The sequence below is a fragment of the Cyprinodon tularosa genome, unplaced genomic scaffold (genome assembly GCF_016077235.1).
Source record: "Cyprinodon tularosa strain WSP-4 unplaced genomic scaffold, ASM1607723v1 ctg81, whole genome shotgun sequence".
In the NCBI taxonomy this organism is placed as follows: domain Eukaryota; kingdom Metazoa; phylum Chordata; class Actinopteri; order Cyprinodontiformes; family Cyprinodontidae; genus Cyprinodon; species Cyprinodon tularosa.
Window position 1 is genome coordinate 1437348 of NW_024039574.1, and position 18835 is coordinate 1456182.

At 38.6% G+C, this 18835-nt stretch overlaps 1 protein-coding gene across 1 annotated transcript; it reads right to left on the minus strand.

Annotated features, from left to right (window-relative positions):
- Positions 1-518: 518 nt before the first annotated feature.
- On the minus strand, positions 519-14542 carry sh3d19 (SH3 domain containing 19). Its single transcript, XM_038271901.1, has 20 exons — positions 14451-14542; positions 13464-13504; positions 13224-13263; positions 13022-13142; positions 12150-12333; positions 9250-10224; positions 8584-8697; positions 8324-8433; positions 6217-6257; positions 5911-6124; positions 5763-5831; positions 5510-5647; positions 5349-5421; positions 3711-3841; positions 3573-3631; positions 3262-3485; positions 1639-1691; positions 1309-1495; positions 897-1000; positions 519-827 (listed from the first exon to the last, which is right to left on the minus strand). Exons 1-20 carry the CDS (start codon positions 14525-14527, stop codon positions 717-719), a joined length of 3066 nt encoding a protein of 1021 aa, XP_038127829.1. The 5' UTR covers positions 14528-14542; the 3' UTR covers positions 519-716.
- Positions 14543-18835: the final 4293 nt, after the last annotated feature.

The following is an 18835-nucleotide window of genomic DNA, read 5'->3' on the forward strand; positions in this document are numbered from 1 at the left end:
AAACCAGATGACTTCACAAAACTCGTGACTCCAGTTGGGCAAAACTTTGGCTGCCCCATTGTTTCCCTCCACACAACTTTTGTGATTGGATGCCAAAAACAAAAAGGATAGCTTGTTAATCCCTCATGGAAGGTGCTGCTTTTCTACAAAACCAAACCGTCAAATCAGGTGTCTCATAAGAAAAGCAATCATTTTGTCTTTTTAGTAAACCAAGTCCAAGTTGATGGAAATAAACTATTACTGGGTCATACTTTGTAAAGTGAACTCTATATTTAGGCTTTGAAGTGTACAGCATAGCTTAGTTGTCTTTTTGTCTTAATATTTGAATGTCAAATCATATGTTCAGGTTTTATGTTTACTATAATTAAAGAGGGCACAAGTATTTTTCCAAATACTGCAGGTATTTATTTGCTCCAGTACATAATTATAAAGAGTAAGTATTTAGCATTACTCTTCAAACCTCTAAGCTATTAGGCTATAGTTGTATGTGTAACAAAGGTCCAGTAGGTGGTGTGTTTAGTTCAGAAAAGGCAGAAAGGTTTTGGCAAACATCTTTAATATTTAAAATGAACATTTAAAAAAATACTTAAATGATTTTGGAGAATATTTTCATAACTTTAAATACTGTTTTAGTTTTCATGCTTCCCAAATATGACTGAATACATATCCAGCTTTGCAGTTTTTTTCTGTGCTGCAGCTCTGCTGGCTATTAGGCATTAATCAATGACTTGCACATAGTTTTTAGGGACAAGGGCCCGTTTTCCCCTCAAGTCCCCCAGAAACCATTCATCGTCCACTGACTCCAGGTTGGTGATGACGTCCCCGACCTGTGTAAGGAGAAGATGAGAGGCGGGTTCTGGAATAAATGGAAACATGCTACACAAATATCACAGCACCTGGAGTGAAAGCTCCTCCTCACAGTCTGATGTGAAGCTATAAAGAGCCTTTCCTCTCACACAGCTAGCGGCTCCATATTGTGGGCTGTCATCCTGATGGTCTCCTGCTCAGGATGTACAGGAATGGTTGTTAAACACAGTGACCACAAGCTTGTTTACTGGCGCATATTTTGATGAAATAAAAAATGCAAAACTATATAAAAGGGCTACATTCCACCTCTATACCTGCTGTTTATCCACAGAACATGCAAATGTAATCAGTTCATCACACGATAACATGCTGAACATAACTAAAGACACACTGAATATTGAGCTATATGGATTTTTTTCCTTATCAAGCAGGAATTATTTAAGGTTGCGGAGTTTAAGCTTGAGGTTTAGTTATTTACACCCAGCTGAGGAATGTCTGTACCTGATGAGAACTCGATGAAAGCCCTGGGGAACATGCCCTCTCTGCCATTGAGCCTGCCACTGCACCAATCCTCATTTAAATGCTTGGTAATCAGGATACAGTCATCCTTTCGAAACGAAAGCTCATCTGGCGTCTTTGCTGGATGATCATAAAGAGCCACTGCCCATTCCACGCTGGACCTTTCATCCTGTGGATGGAGGTCATGGAATGACAGGAAGAAATATTCAAATGTGTATATTTAGCTGTGATAATCCATCGATGTACTTCTTTAGCTACATATTTGCCAGCGTTATGTTTGTTGTTGTTTCTGCCTCTATAAATATTGGTTACCTGAACAGGTTTGGCAGCTTCTGGTTGTTCAAAAGGAGAAGGGTCCGTAAGGCCTGTTGATATAACAAATACATGAAGGAGGACCAAGTTTACATTTTACACATAGGATCTTGAAGAGTGTCAGTCTGGTTCAGGTATCTCTTACCCGGCCTGTACATATGTAGGTCTTTTTCAAGTGAGGAAACTTGACCAGGGCACTTTACACTACATTCAGTCGCATACACTGATGGTGGCAAGCTATATAGTAGCCATAGCTGCCCGGGGGCTCACTAACAGAAGCAAGGCTGCCATACACTGGTGCCACCTGGCTCTCTGACTATCATCAGTAGACAATATGGGTGAAATGTCTTGTACACAACACTAAAAGCCGGAGCTTTACTGTCAACCCCAACGATTTTAGGGCAAACTCCTACATCCGACACGACTTTCACCTGTCCACTGTCACCAACGCCCCATATACCCCGAATTTATTTGATTAATTGTCCTCTATTGAATTGGACTTCAAGGTATATGCTTGGCGTATGCTTGGCAGAACTGGTTGGTTTTCTGGTTCAGACATGACTTTAGGTGAAGTCCAAGCAATTTCGTCAGGACAGTTTAAGCATAAAGCTGTGCAAAATGACACTTTTGAATAGTCTTCCCAAAGCCCAAATCTTAGCTCTATAGAAAATACATGAAAGATAAATGAAAGCTGGATAGAATGGCAGGGAATCTACGAGTTTAGAAAAGTCCTTTTTAAAACTTCAATTATGTAAGGAGCATGAGGATAGTTGCAAAGAGCATGTCACCAAGTTGCAACTTGCAAAACAACATTTAACCCTTGCCCTCTTTGTAATTTCTACCCTATGTGGATATGAGAACTTTCAAACATTTGATGATCCCAATAACTATTTTAATTTGTTGTGTAATTAATCCTCTACAGAAAGAAACTTGTTAATTGATGTTCATGAGGATGGAATATACAACTGAGGTAAGCAGAAAAATGGAAGGTTTAACCTCCACGAAAGCCGTATGCGTTGTGCTAAATATTACAGAAAAAATTGAGTTTTTTGTGTTTGTAAGCGCTTTTTGACATCACCCTCAGTGTTGTCCAGGCCTGTTTCATGATTTTATTGTTAAAAACATTCTGTGTAAGCATGGTTGAAAATCAATGCTTGACTTTCCTTTATTCATTTTCAAAGACTTTTTAAAATTATTATTATTACTTTTGTCCGACTCAGACAAAAGTATCAATAATAATTTAAAAAAGTTCAGTTATATCTGTGACCTTTTTGGGTTTTTCCTTCATTAAACAAGGTTGTCTATGTGTGTGAATGAGATTCAGCAGTGTTCTCAGTGCGTTTTAGCGAGTCTTACATAGACTACTGCAAATTTAAAAAGTCAATTTGAGCGTTATTTGGAGTTTAGCACTGTCATGATGAGGGGAATGTGGAATTTGGTTGTTCTGCATTTGGAGCTGTTGTACCTCTTTCCAGAGGGCAGCAGAGAGAAGCGACTGATGTGGGTGGGAGGGTCTTTTACGATTGTCTGAGCCTCATTAGGCATCTCTCAGTGGTGTCATGGATTGTTTCAAAAACAGCTTGAAAAAAAAGCACATATTGCATGTTTTTTTATTTTCCTCACCTGGCAGCGCTATCCTAGCAGCCTGCTGCTGACTCGGGGGAGGAGGGAGATCCTCTATGATCTCCACAAAGGTCAAGGGGAAGATGCCAACATTGACGCCAATCTGCCCCCGAGCCCAGTCCTGTCCCACGTACTCCTCCAGCTGGATCACGTCCCCCTCTAAGAATGACAACTCGTCACTGTGCTCCCCCTCAAAGTCAAACCTGGCCACACATCTCGGACCACTGCAAGGAGTATTTCACACTTCCTATCAGAGCATCAGGGTTGTTCGTAAAGAAAATGCAAAGGCTCAAAACCGATCAGAATAGTACCTGACAGAGGCAGGCTGTGTCTTTGCTTTCTTCTTGGGTAAAGGTTTTGGTGACTGTGACTGATTGGAATAGATAATCATCAGCAGCTTTTTTCATTTAATTATATTTCCCAAAAATGGGTTTTTGCTTGAAACTTACCAAGATGGTAACATAATTGATGGGAAAGTAACCTGTAGATCCATTACAGGTCCCTAGGTACCACTCACTGTCCACTTGCTCCACCTCAGTCACAACATCTCCTGCTCTCAGACTCAGCTCCCTTGGACCTTCTGTAAAAACAACCAAAGACTTCCCATTTATAACAATTCATCACTTCTAATAGCAATGATTTACATAAATAAACCCAACTATATCCCAAGTAGAGCTCAACAATACATCATTAATATATGCAGTCATCACAGTATCTCTGTGTGAAATATTAATATCTCAAATGAGTATTTAAAATAACATAAATGTTGGCCAATACATTGCAAGTGCAATGAACTTTCATCCTTTATGTCAATGTAATGTTTAACCAGTAGAACAGTCCCAATGTAAAGGATGCTCACACCTGTTACTGAACACGGAGGGAAGAAAGCAGAGATGAAAAAGAGAGAAAAGATCATGATTGCAATAACCGATATTAAAGCAACAATTTGTGATGTCAGCCCCAATTCAAAGCCAAGCAAAACATCTAAAATGAAATGGTTTAAATTCTGACATGCTTTCATATTCAGCTCCCTTAACTTTGATAACCCTGAATAAAATCCAAGGCAAACCCAGACGTCTCCCAATTATTAAATTCTGCTAGTTTCTTATTGATTGATTGACTTTATTGATCTCACAGTGGAAAAATGTGGTTGTTACATCGGCTCAATAGTCAAAAAGAAGAAGAAGGTGCCGAAAGGAGGAAAAGGTGCTTGGGGTAAATACAGTATATACGGTGTGTCCACATATATATGACAGCTGAAGTCTCTGCGCTGTTCAGAGTAATACAATCTATTCTGTTAATGCTTTTGAAGCTTAATAGAGAACAACGGAGAGAGCAAAATTCATTATTAAAAAGAAAACAACAGACAGGTCTTGGAGAGCATTATGAGGGCTTTCCAATCAGTGATGATAAAGAGAAATATACACACAGAGCTTGGTCTATTCTATCATCAGAGGATGGAAGAGTTTGGTACACCTTAGAGAGAGTCAACCATCCAGCATTCACACAGAGGGTTGAAATGAAAAACTATGGAGGAGCTTCAAACATCCACAACTCAGGAAGGAGATTCTATTGGCAAGCCATCAAATCTGGCCTTTATGCAAAAAAGACAAGAGAGCAATTGCTAAGATGTTCCAATTTGCAGTTTGCCAAGTGCCATTAGGGGAACACAGCAAGCGTGTGAAAGAAGGTGCTTTGGTTAAATATGACCAAGATCAAGCTTCATAATCCTGTTTGAAATGTTCAATTGGGGTAAAAAAAAAATCAACCCTCTGTCCATGACCCTGAACATTGCATCTTTATGTGAACCATGTTTTTAGCATCACACTGTAGAAGGCTTCTGCAGGAACATAAAAGCTTGGAAAAGCTGAAAATAACATGGAAGAAGCTTAATATGATTCAGTCTACAGAAGACTTTAGGGCTGGGCTGAGGCTACTACTTTTGTGTTGATTTATTCGACAAATTCCATATCTTATCTTGAAGACTGGTTTGGATTTTGCAATATTATAGATATTTTAAGGGCTTAAAATACTGTGAGTATTTAAATGTGATCCATTTCTGAATGCTGAAGAAACGAATGACTTGCCTGGATCAAAGTCATGCAAAGCTTTGACCTTAAGCCTGTCACTGCCTCCACCTGAAGCAGACGCCCCTCCATCCTGCAGAAAATGTTTATATTAGAGTTAGGTGGGCACAATATAGAGCCTGCATGGCACAGATTCAATTTCTAAGTTATTTAAATTTTACCTGTGGGTAAGACGAGTCTGAATCCAGAGGAGTTATGATTTTCATCCGAGACTTGTGGACTCTCCCCGTGGTTTCTCCAATTTGGCACTCAAATTCTTTGGGGTTAATCTTTTCCAGAAGCATAAGAACTTCATTTTTCTGTTAGTAACAGTACCAAAACATTAGGTTAATCTGCTTGACTAAGAGCAATGTCATGAGCGGTATTAATTTTTTTTCTATAAAAAACCCCCCAAAAAAACAATGTTTAAGCCACCTGAAGTGTCAGCTCCCCTGTGTTACTGCCATCAAAATCTGCAGATGCAATCCCATGCGGTAGTGGAAGCTAGTGACAGAAGTTCATATTTGAAAATGCTCTAAGAAAGCAGAATTATAAATAAATTCAAAGGCATTATTTTTCTCACTATATAATTGTTGTACAGGCGGTGACCTGGACTGGGCCTTGGAGGCAACACCAGTCCTTTTTTGGTGGGTTTCTGCGACTTTAGTTTTGGCGAAGGTTGCTGCGGTGCTGACTGAGATCGACCACATGCCTGGAGGTTAGGTGGAGGAGGTCTTCCAGGGCCTGCTTTTGCTGGAGAAGGGCAGGGCGGGATGGCTTTCTTCATACTGGGCTTCCTTTAACACAAAACCATCAACAGTGCTGAATTACAGAGCATTTTTTTTAAATGTTGTTAGATCCATATAGCTCTAACAGTTTATTTTTTTACCTTGGTGGAAGCGGTGGCTCCGGACCTGTACTGAAAGTGTTCTGCAAAAAACAAAACAAAAAAACACCATAATACATTCCAGGTACTACTAAATAATCTGCTTATGGAGCTCCAACAATGTTTTTTTTGTTTTGTTTTTTTGCTGAAAGCAGAGGAAATGAAGCAGGGAAGATTTTCAGCTACAGTGCAAGAGAAGATTTGCTATATAGAAAAAAAAAATCTGATCAGCTTTTTAAAGGGATAGTCAGAACCTTTAAATTCAGAATCTGTTAAGAGGTAAACCATCAGAATCTGCAGAGCATAACTTTCTTTTTATTGCTTTCAAATCCACATTAGTTGCTTCATATGTCGGATGCTAAAAGCTAGACAAGCCCAAGACAAAGTTGACACCTAACATCTAAAAAAAAATACATAAATCTGGAAAATAGTTATAGCCATTAATGAAGGGAAGATGGAGGTGGGAAGCTGTGCATTACTAGGGATCTTTCTGTACGGTATGAAGTGAACAAGTTCTTTGGCATAAACAGAACCATTTTGCAAAAGTTCATGTAGGTAGTCTGACTTAAAGTACTATAGATCTTTTGTTGTCAGATGTTTCTTTGAAGCTCCTGACTCCATTTGCGGTCACATAGCCTTTGGCTTTTATGTAAAAAGCTGCTTAGTGCATTTTTGAAAATTATAAATCAGTTAAAAAGTTATGGAGAAAGTTTCTGGAGGCCAGGGTTGTTTTAACCTGGCACAGTTTCCCTTAAGTCTTGGCCTTTTTTATACTAGCCATCAACTTCCATCTGTGGGACCACCAAACCTTTGAGAAGAAATCCCCAAACACTTATCTACTCAAGAAAAGATATTAACTGCTTATAGACTTTAAAAATATTTTTCTTTCAAACTGCCTTTTCAAACCATCCTGTCAGGACTCTGCCTTTCAAGAATGGCACAGGATAGGGATTGTACATTTCAAAGATAAGTTCATAGACAATAATTTGACATAATCTGAGCAGCTCAGTGAAAAGTTCAACCTCCCTAAAAGTCTAATTTATTCAGGTATCTTTAGGCAAGAATTTTGTTTCTCAGACGGCCACAACAGCAGCAGAACTCAGCTTTGTTGACATGGTCCTCTCTATAGACCCACTTAAAAAGGGAATCATTTTGGCTCTGTATGGCAAACCTTTGGATCTTAGGAGTGCCCCAACGGATAAGCTCAAAACAGCAAGGGAGGACTTGGGTTTTCCTATGTCATAGGATACTTGGGGTTCTATACTCTAATTGATTAATTCAACCTCCTTCTGTGCATGTCACTGTTTAATTCAGTTTAAAGTGGTACATAGGGCTCATATTTCGAAAGCAAATCCTCCTCCATATACACAGATGTAAGTCCACATTGTGTGAAATGTAATTATGCGGTGGCCTCTCTCATTCACATGTACTGGTCCTGCTCATCCCTCAAGAAATACTGGACAGAGGTTTTTCATACACTCTCTTAGGTGTTAAACATCAAATTAGACCCAAACCCATTAACAGCTTTATGTGGGGTTATGGGAGGGGAGAAAGTGTTAACTATAGCAAAACAAGGCCCCTTATCCTTTGCCTCCCTTTTGGCTTGAGAAGCAAGTCTGCTCAGGTGGAAGGATGCTTTCCCTCCCTCCCATGCTCAATGGCTGGAGGATATTATGTCCCGTCTAAAACTGGAGAAAATTAGACACTCACTACAGCATTCAAATAAGAACTTTCAGAAGATGTGGGGGCCCTTTTTAAAACAATTCCAGACCCTTTAAAGGTTTGGCCCTTGAATACAGCTGAGCAATGCTGCACATTTGTTACACACTCTGAGATTTTGGCTTAACAGGGATTTTAAAATATAACTAGTAACCTGGCAATGGCATGGAGGGGATTATTTTGCACATCGTTCGATTTATTTATTTACTTATTTTTTGTTCGTTTTTTTCCCCTGTTTGTTTTTATACATTTCATTGTGCATGGAGTGATAGATATGTATCCATCTCATGTCTCTGTAGCGACTATTCAACACTGCACATTTGTTATAATGTGAAAATTACAATAAAAATATTTTGATAAAAAAAAAAAAACTATGTGAAGTAATTCTCACCTGAAAAGACTTTGATGGTGTAAGGCTTTGCTTATAGTTCATCGAGGAGTTCATGGAGCCTATGGGATTCTTAACTGGGACAGGAGGAGCACCACCATCCTGATAATTATCTGATATCGAGGGGAGATTGATTTTTATTCAAACATACAATAAACCCATGGATCTTTCATAGTTTATAAAAATTGGTAAACAGTAAGAAAAATGTAATGTATTATCAAAACGTCTGCTTTGGATGCGTTATATTGAAGCTCGACTCTCACCTGCAGCCCCCTTGCCTGGAACCCTGATGGTGGTTGGTCTTCTTGCAGAACCTTGTCTTTTAGCAGAGCTTCCACTGCTGTCCAAACTAAACTGAGGGATAAGTGGGGCTTTTCCTGAACAAAAGAGAAAGCTGAACTTCATTTGGATAGGATTAAACTGATCTCAGATATTTTTGATCAGGACCTGTCATTTAAATCTCATATCAAAGAGGTTTCTAGCATTTCCTTCTTTCACCTGTGGAATATTGCAAAAAGTAGAGATATCCTGTCCAAGGGTGATGCTGGGAAATTAGTCCATGCATTTGTTACTTTAGGATGTACTATTGTAATTCTTTACTATCAGGAAGTCCACAAAGTTAAAGCCTTCAGCTGATCCAAAATGCTGCAGAGGTTATCCTGAGCAATCTCTATAGTTGCTAAAGGTTTATAGTGCTGGAGGACTTAGGGACCCCTTTTCATCGTTTTTGCCAGGGGGCCAATTAATTGAGTGAGCTACACCAATTCTCCCAAGGTGGCCCTTTATTTAGCCAGAAGTGTGTTAATGATAAAAATCCATGTATTATTAGTGAAACATGCTGGTGAACAGATAACTGGCCCTTTAGTGGATTAGAGAAAACATTAGCCTACATTTAAACAGTATGTTTACCAGAAAAAAATGCTACTCACTCGAAGGGGTGAACATGTTCTCGTTCTGTGCGTACACGTTGTGATTGTTTAAGTTCAGGTTGGGTTTGAGAGGTTCTTTGAATGGTTTCACTGGAGGTAAAGGTGGGGATGTTACCCTCTCCTCTTCATGAATGCTGTTGGATCTGGTCAACCCAAAGGGCCGTGATTGATTTGGCAGACCCCCATTGCTGTGTAAAGCCTCCAGCTCTTGTCTTACAGAATGCCCCACTGGTTTTGTCGGAGGCTTGGGTCTTGTTGTCGGTTCTTGGTTTTGTGAAGCTGCCATGTTTTGACTGGGGCCATTTGTACGTGGAGGTTTGACAGCTACTGACGGTTTTGAAGCCACTGGAGGTTTGTAGGAGGCCCTCCTTGGTGGAAGGTCAAGGGTCCCTGGTTGGGACCCATTTTCTTCACCAGTACCAGATTGGCTCTCAAAAGCCTGGATTCTGGCACTAAGTTTTCGATTATTGTTGTTGGTGCTCATTGCTCCATCAGCATCTTCATCTAGTAATTCCTCAAAAGATTGGTCAATGAAATACCTGCTGTCTCCAAATGTGTTGCCTTCACTGACCCTCAGCAATTCCTCTAAATACTCAGTAGTGGGCACCTCCTGTGAATGAGATTGAGGTGTGTCACAGTTTTCTCCAAGTGTAATTGATTGCCTCTCCTCCTCTATTATTGTTTTTTGGTGCAGTTTTGTTCGAGGGCGTGCAACTGGTCTACTTTCTAAGTTTGAAGCAGCAGGAGTGACAGAAACAGAACTGTCAGACTGACGGTTTGTAGGAATGTTCCAGTGCACAATGACAGATTTATGCTCTGAGGCTGTGTTCTCAAATCCCCTTAAATCCGGATCACAGTCCCAATTCGAACCCCTTGTACTTGTGGGTTCTGGTGTTTTTCTTGCAATCTTGATGCCTCCTTTTGCGTTGGATGCTTTTGTCAATGAAGACCTTGGAGGCTTATTGGGCTTTTTGGCTAAAAACAAAGAAAATCACAAAAGTTTTTGTGTCAGTAGGTACTTTACACAAGAGACCACAAAAATCACATGTGGGTACATCTTAATGTCCCTCCCATATGATTCCCCTAACTCACATTTTAATAACAACAAACACATAAGTTACCATAACTATGCAGACAACACACAGCTTTACATTATGATCAGGATCGAAATCTGGTTGTTGTGATGGACTCATCTCTAGGATTAAATGCCTAATGTCTCTGCAGGATCTTAACAAAAGTAATTAGTGTGTTTATCATTAGGTTTGATTAAAAAACAAACAAAAAAAAAACGAAAGAAAAAATGATCAGACAGCCACAGTTGATCCGGAACGGTCTTATCCAAACCTTCACCACTACTGACAAAAACACCACAGTTTCGAAGTCTCACAGAATGGACTTGAAAATCCATCTATTAGTCTATAAATCACTGAATCGTTTGGTACCAAAATACATCACAGACTTCTTGTCAGTGTATCAACCACCCAGACCTTTAAGATCTTGCTCATGTCTACTACGGATAGAACCATACATGTAAAAGCAGCTTTTAGTCGCTTCTCCCAAAACCTATATAGGTGCTGCTGAAACCCTAATAAGTCGCTTTACGATATTTAAGATTCAAATCGTATATGTGTAGAGTAGCTTTTGACTATGTTCTCTAAATATTAGTCAATCTTTGTAATCCAACTGTTTATTAATCATTTGATTCTTTTTTTAGAAATATATATCTTGCAATACTACTTTAAATAATAATCTTTGCAATAATACTTCCCTGTTTTCTTTTCCTATTATGTACAACACTTTAAACTGTCCTGCTACTAAATTGTTTTATATGAACCAACTTGCCTTCACTTAAGAGCCCAAAAATAGCCAGTGGAGTAATCCTAATAACTGAAATGAACCAAATTACTTAAAGAAGCAAAGACAGTGTGACTGGAGTGTCTGCCTAATATTTAATACTTAGAGACCTTTTATACTTGGGGCTAACCTATTAAGCTGCACTGCAACCAGTAAAATGCAATCAAAATAGATTTTTGAACAATTTAAATCAACGGTGGAGCTCATTATATTTATCTATAACAAAGAACGGCATATTTGAAAAAATCAGGTACAGCTAATTTTGATGATTAAAGTGTACCACTGATGAAAAAGCTACAATTCAGTCTGCACAGAATACCTCTTTATTCAGTGGGGCCAAAAAAACAACATTTTAATGCAAAAGCGTTGTGACCATAGTATGACTAACCTAATCAGGGAAGATCAATGAATAGACAGTGTTCCAGGAGAGAGGCACCATCAACCAGAAGGACAGTAGAACAAAGCAGTTAACTGCATGAGCTCATCATTTATAAAGCACCTAGCATATCAATGGAAAAATAAAGTGTGATCAACCAACATAGATAACAGCACTCAGAGATGATTAGAAACCAAAACCCTTTCAAAGTTGGAATTGCTTCCAGAGTGATCTCACAGGGAGCTTTAGAGAACTTCATGGCTCCCTCTGCCAGTAGGCTTTATGGAGACTTTTTTTAGTAAGACATGGCTTCATGTCTTACTGGGAAAATGACCAAAATTACTAGTACCTGCTTAATCACCATGATGACTCCTGACTGGCAAAGATCTCAGAGAATCAACATTTTCTGAGTAGCGTCAAGAGGAAAGTGTGAGACACCACAGCTAAAAAAGCAGATGAGCTATAGGTCACTAATTAAGAAACTCAGGATTTTTAAAGCATGTTGGCAGAGCCACAGGTTCATCCCCTTCTGCATTAATGCTGAAAATATTTCAAAAGAAGGCATGAGTGCAGGTACTTCACTTTAAATGCATATACTTTTCAGAAAACTTTTTTTTTTGCATTAAAGGTAATTTTATAAAAGTCAATGAGATGTTAGAATTAGCCTCACCTGTAGGGATTCCCTCTGCATGTGAGCAGGTGGCACTGCAGGGTGAATCAGTGTTGTTCCTAACTGGGTCAGAATGTGCTCCAGATGTAGACCTGCAGATGCTCTGACGTGGTGCAGCAGTGGGCTTGGCTTGGTGATCTCTCTGTGTTTTCTCTTTAATCACCTGGTCATAGGATGGTGGGGGCTGGGCCATGGACAAGAGTAAAGGGTTTCATTAATTTGCAATGATATTTTACACTTGTTTAACATTTTAACTTGTTTTTCATTTTTATCATCTCAAAGAGACTTAAATTTAACTGAAAAAGGCACGTATAGGTAGATAAAGTTTTAAACTGTTAATAGCTACGTGTCATTTTCATTAGCCTATATGAGATATCTTTATACCTGGTGCTATTTAGTTCTTTGCAATCAAAGTTTAGTTCTTTTTGTCTTGTACCTGAACAGTTTTAAGTTAACAGTTTCTTTTTGTTTCTGTAAAGCCAAATTAACTGTGGCTTAGAGAACAAAAGGGCATACAAAGCCTGACAGCAACTGCACAGTTTAGGGGGTTAAAGAAATAGCCATTCTTTTGGGACTTGTGTCATTCTTTCATAGATTCATGGAGACATTTTTTTATTTTCCAAGAAATTACTTTCATTTTCAGTACTGTTGATCTGATACCTTGAGTTTTACATTGAGACATAACTCTTTTGTCCCTTAAATGTACATAATGAACATATCCTATAGAGGTTGAGTAAAGGAAGCAGTCCAAAAACAAAATTTAAATCATGAGACTGACATGGCTCCTTAGATTTTAAAAATGAAATATACAAACAGTATATTGTGGGAAAAATATGGTTTTACACTACATATAAGTGTGAGATAAAACTTACCTGTGAAACAGCCTGGATGCCAGCGCACCAGTCTGCTTGAGGTGGAAAAACCACAGGGCCTCCAGTGAACCAGGTGTTTCTGGCTAGAGGTTCCACTGAGACGATGGTGATGTTCGGTCGCCTACAGGACAAATCAGAAGAGGTTAAATTAACCCCACTGAGCAAACAACACCAGCAAGATGTAAAGGAAAGAATTTTTTACCTCCTCTCTGTTCTGCTGTCGTTCTGAGAATTTGATCTTGCTGGAAAAAGAAATTAAACTTTGATCCGTTTGTTTTTTATAAAAACAACCGTTATATTTTTACATTTCAAAGTTCAACTTAATAAAAAAAAAAAGAAAACTGAAATGTTCGCAAAGATACAGTTTGTTTAAAAATCCAGCTTCTAACTTTTAATAAAAGTATCAAATATTTCCCAGAGATATATAACAATAAAAACATACTTCTCTTGAAAGCAGCTCGTAGAGAAGATAGAGGCCCTTGACTGAAACAAAAATATAGAAGCAAAACATTTTTAATCATTCCTGGGTGCACTATAGAGAGATACAAGTAGGACAATCAAAAAACATATCTATATTTTAGGAACAAGTCATTATAATAATTGCTCCGTGTGTCACAATAAGAAAGAAAAAGGCAATAATACAAAAAAAAAAAAAATCCTACTTTTGGTATTTATTTTTTAGAGGAACATCTTCAATCATTATGTACACTAAATGTTAAATTATTAGGAAATATTGTGCTGAAACACAAATATGCTTCCTGTATTTTAATAGCAATGAATCAAAAAACAAAAAGCCATTAAAACTGCTTCACTTTCCACAAACACTGTGCCTTTAAATAGACTCAAGCAGTTTAGATACAACATGCACCTCCTCAGTAAATGTAAAAACTTTAGATAAATCCATTACAGAAAAACTCCTTTCTGCATCACTGAAGCTCTGCTTAAATCACAGTTCTTTAACTCTCAGAGTGAAAAATCTGGTCTCAGAGCCTTTCATAATGAAGGCAGAGGAGGTTAAGTTAATGTTTACAAGCTGCCTCATCACCTCAGTGATAGGTACGTCCCCTGATAGACACAGCATCATTATTCACACCTCCTCATTAGGAGTAGGAGGAGGCAAACCATCTGTGGGGAAAATACCATGGTTGACCTAATTGATCTGAAAAGCTGTAAACACCGAAATCTAAAGTCTGCAAAGGCATTGGGTTAATCTGTGGTTTGAAAGTGGTCTCCAGGCCTGTCTGATGTTCACACGGAGATTATTGGTCTGATTAGAACAAGCTGTGGGTGAATGAGCAGCATGTTGGTTTGTGTCTACAGCTGGATTGTTGCATCTAATCATGAACCACACCAACATGATTCTAACCTAACAGCTCCTGGCTCAGAAATCCAGTCCTCCTAAAGTCGGCTTTAAAAAGTAATGACATACCTGCAGGGCAGGTGACAGGGTTTGGCTCTTGCAGTAAAATCTAGAGAGAAAAACAGAGGTGCATCTTTCAGTGCCATTCATCAACATAATTATTTTGTCTTCTAGTGTCTATCAGGGTCATGGAGGAAATATTTCCTGGATGGAAAGCAAAATATCACACTTTTCAGTGACAGTCCACTGCTTATTCTGGATGATCCCCCTAATTTTTTTATTTTTTATTTTTTTGGCCAAGTTTCTAAAGGAGAAAGTCTTTGGATTGAACCAAAGCTCTATATCTCCTCTGGCATTCGATTCTCCAGATTAAATTGGAGAGTGTGGCTGAGAAGAAGGATGTCTGAATATCATTACCTCTCCTAACCCATCTTGGATGAGCAGATGGATCATCCATGGTGTGCAGTTCCTATGAGGTTAACCCAGATAATATTAAAGCAAATATGTAGCCCTAATCTAATTGTTTCACGGTCATGTTCAGGAAACAAGTTTAAGATAATTAGAGTTTTGTTTCATTCTGCTAAAAGCAGTTTTTAGATGTTCTTTGACCATAAAGGGATAGAGATGGTTAGTGATAATACTCAGCTAGACTGTAGCATTTAAATGAAGCAGCCTGGCCTGCAGACCAAGGCAAGAGCGATCCACGCTTTGTTGTTGCTGACCTCATCATCTGTATGGGGCAGCTGGAATGAAGCCTCAACAGACCAAGAAACATTTTCCAATCTGAACAACATACAGCCTCTGTTTCTTGTTCTTCCAGTTCACAAACAAGAGCGCATCCAGTGAGGGCTTCTGCTGATCATCAAGTTAAAGGCTCTGTGATTTGCACACCTGTTATCCAGTGCAGCGGTGCCCTAGTCATGCACCTTTCAAGTGCACCCCTGAATCAAATGAGGGGCTCGTTACCAGGCCTCTGCTGAGCTAGATTCAGGTTTGTTGCCGAGGAGATGCATCTAAAAGTTATAGGATGAGGACGGGACTGGGGCACCCCTGATCTCTCACCCAACATCATTTTGGTCATTTTATCTGCTCAGCTGCTGCTAGTGTGAGATGTTTCCATTCTGGACTGTTCTTTAAAAACCAGAGATGCGATTGTTGGTGGAAATCCCAGTAGATTAGGATTTATCAAGTCCTCAGGCAAACCCATCTACCTCTACCATCAACCCTGACATGTTCAAAGTGACATATCTTCTCTTTACTGCCCTGAAGCTTACTTTGAACTTTATCATCACTGAGTCTTTAAGCTTTATTTAATGATACATTCCCTCACCTTACATGGTAGGCTTTTATAGGGCTGCTAAGTTAAAACAAACTTTTAGCGTTAATAATATAACAGCCTACATTTACAGTCTAAGGTTTTTAATAAAGACACCAGATAATGTTTTAAACAGCTTAAACCCCCACCAAGTGATCTGCTAGAAAACACTGATGAACTTTATGAATCTATTTTTTTCACTTGATTGTTTCAACCATAATTCAACAGCCTTGATCAAACCAGCTAGGGACAAAATGCGGAAGAACCAGTTCACAGCTATATTTTAAGCACTCTGATATTTTCTAATGCAATTTTGAATTGTGGTATGTGACACGTCTTACAGAAACAAGGATATTTATAAAAACAGTAACATAAAAAAACAAAGAGGTCTTTTGGGAAACAAAGGTAAAAAGCCTTTTCTAGGTAAGGATTGAAGATGAGGCTGGTAACACCTGCAGCTCCATACGTCACAGCAGTCAGATCCAGCCATCACACCTGTTACTTATTGACAGTTAGAGCCACAGCCTTGCTGATGAAAGTTACACTTTAACACGTTCAGGAAAAAACCTTCCTGACCTTCCGCCATAACAAACTAGGCTTTAATATTTGAACATTTCCTATGGTGTCCCTTTTTAACACCAGCAGAGCTGTTTATCCTAGTGTGGGCTCATCAGTGCTAAACGATACAACTCACTGATCACTTTTCTGATGCTCCTACCTGTGAGCTGCTAAGGGAATCTTCACCCTGAGGATCCTCCAGTAGAGATCTGTCCCTCCAGGTTTGTTTCAGTGTGACAGATGACTTGAAACTGGCAGTGACGCTCCAGCTCACACAACAGAAAGAAAAGAGGGACGTCCTTATCATGATTCTAAGCTCCTGTGTCTACCTGGCTAGTCAGGTGAGCTGGAATGTGGTCTTTCAGGAAGTGAATACTGGACCAGGCAGTGTAGCTTCGTCACTGCTCCAGAATGCACAGGAGGTGTGAACGATTTTCAGGTTCTTCTGCATCAGCCATGGCTTTGAAACACCATGATGGATTAATTTGGCGGTTTGGGGTGTGTTCTTATCTAGAAAGCTATGAAATCACACGACTTTGTTTGGAAGAGAAACTAAGCAGCACTAGTAAGGTTTTTGGTCATTTTGTTTGTGCTATCCTGCGATGCTGCTTGGAACAATGCTAAAGTACAGGCAAGAAAATAATAATTATTTGCCAGGTTAACCAAAAGACAAACATTTTATCCATCAAACCATCTTAATCACTACTTATTTGGTCTCTTCAAACATATATTTTAATTTTCTTTAGACTTTCTCTTATTTTATTTCATATTAAGTATTTGACCTCAATTAAGTTCTACAAAAATGAGAAATCCAGGCATAAAAATAACTAAAAACAATATTGGCTCTAAAAAACTATCCACAGCAGAACCTAAAAAGGTGCATATCCTACAGCAAATTATCCACTGCATGCTGTACGTCCCACTAACAGCTTTCAGGAACATCAATGTTTGTCTTCTCTCATCAATCCAATAAAAGAAATAGAATAAACTGTGTATTAGAGACTAAATGCTTTTAGTGCTGGATCCAAATCAGTTCTATTTACCTGTAACTCCTCCCCTTCATCTCCTTATTCTTTGGGGTTGGTAAAAACCTGAAGGCATACATTACCCTTATCAGGTCTGGAGTAACAATTGTGACAATTTAGTATCTTGAGTGTGTTTATGTACACAGCCTACCAGAGGATCAAGATAAAACATTGATTAATAATTTGTACTTGTTTGTCCTGTTTTCTAGTTTCTGTTTTACATCCTCCCTACACCACCTACAATTCACTGTATTATGCTTTTGTGCTTTAAAGTGTATAATTAATACCTGTATGCTTATATTTTAGTTTTGTTATTAATCTTTGGTTCTTTCTGCTCATTCATCAGGTTATTATTTCTTGATCTAATGGTAATTTCTAGCACTCCTGCTTTTATGGCTGACTGTTAGGGGGAATGAGTAAGGAGGCTTAGCAAATTAATAATCTAAAAAAAAAAAAATCTCTCTGATAATGGTAAAGGTGTTTTAGCAAAAATATGTCTGAAAAAAGTTCCAAAAAAGGAAACAAAGCTGAAAAACACCCAAAGTCTAGAAGAATTTATAGTTTTTTCTCTTTAAAAGACAGGAAACTCACTCTGGCTCCCTAGAAACAAAACATGTAGACATCCACAGCTGATTAAACTTTTATACAACAGGGGGAAACAAAACTGATATTTTGAAAAACCCCTGTCAGACTCTTAAAAAACCCACAAATGTAAATAATTCTACAATGTTACATCATCTCCAGAAAATACAACCCAAACACAGAGAGAGAGAGAGAAGCTGCTGAAATCAGCAGGGACAGATTCCCTAAACAGCCTCGCTCTCACTTCAACACATGCTGACATTACTCAGCGCTGCAGCAGCAGCCACAGAGCAGCTGGTGGAAGCTGGCGACAAAAGGAACGTTGGAAAAACAATCTGTTTCTGTGTCACAGCTGCTCTGCTCCATGAAGCTGACCAGCTTTACTGTAAACACAGAGCTTTGAACACTAGAACAAGACTCTAATACGTAGAAAGCACAGGGTCTGCAGCTAGTTTGACCCAAAAAGCAGACAACAATCATACTGCTCTCAGCAATTATAGGTTAAACGACATTCATCTTTGCAACACTTCTTTTAAAGCTAACTTATTCTTAGAATTGCATATACAGCTCTGACTGTAATTTTGGTCAAATTTAGGAAGCAAATATTATCATATTCACATATTTTCCTGTTTGTTTTATATATATCTTCTGTTGTCAGACCTCTCTGTCTTCTTATGTTTGTGTGCCACAGTGAGACAAGAAATCATCATATTCTAATCAGATGGACTTAAGAAAGAGAGGTTTAATTTACAGAATGTTCTTTTTAAGATAAGTTAGTCGGAAACATTAAGATATTAACTGGGAACCAGTGAGATTTTAAATGATTTATAATGTAACATTAACATTTTTGTTGTTAAATATTTCAGGAATGATAACAGTGTGAGATTATTCTCCTACAAATGTCTGAAGGAGAGAAAAGCTGCATATTTTAAGTTACAGTAGCTCATCACACAGTAGGCCTGTCAGCTCAGGAG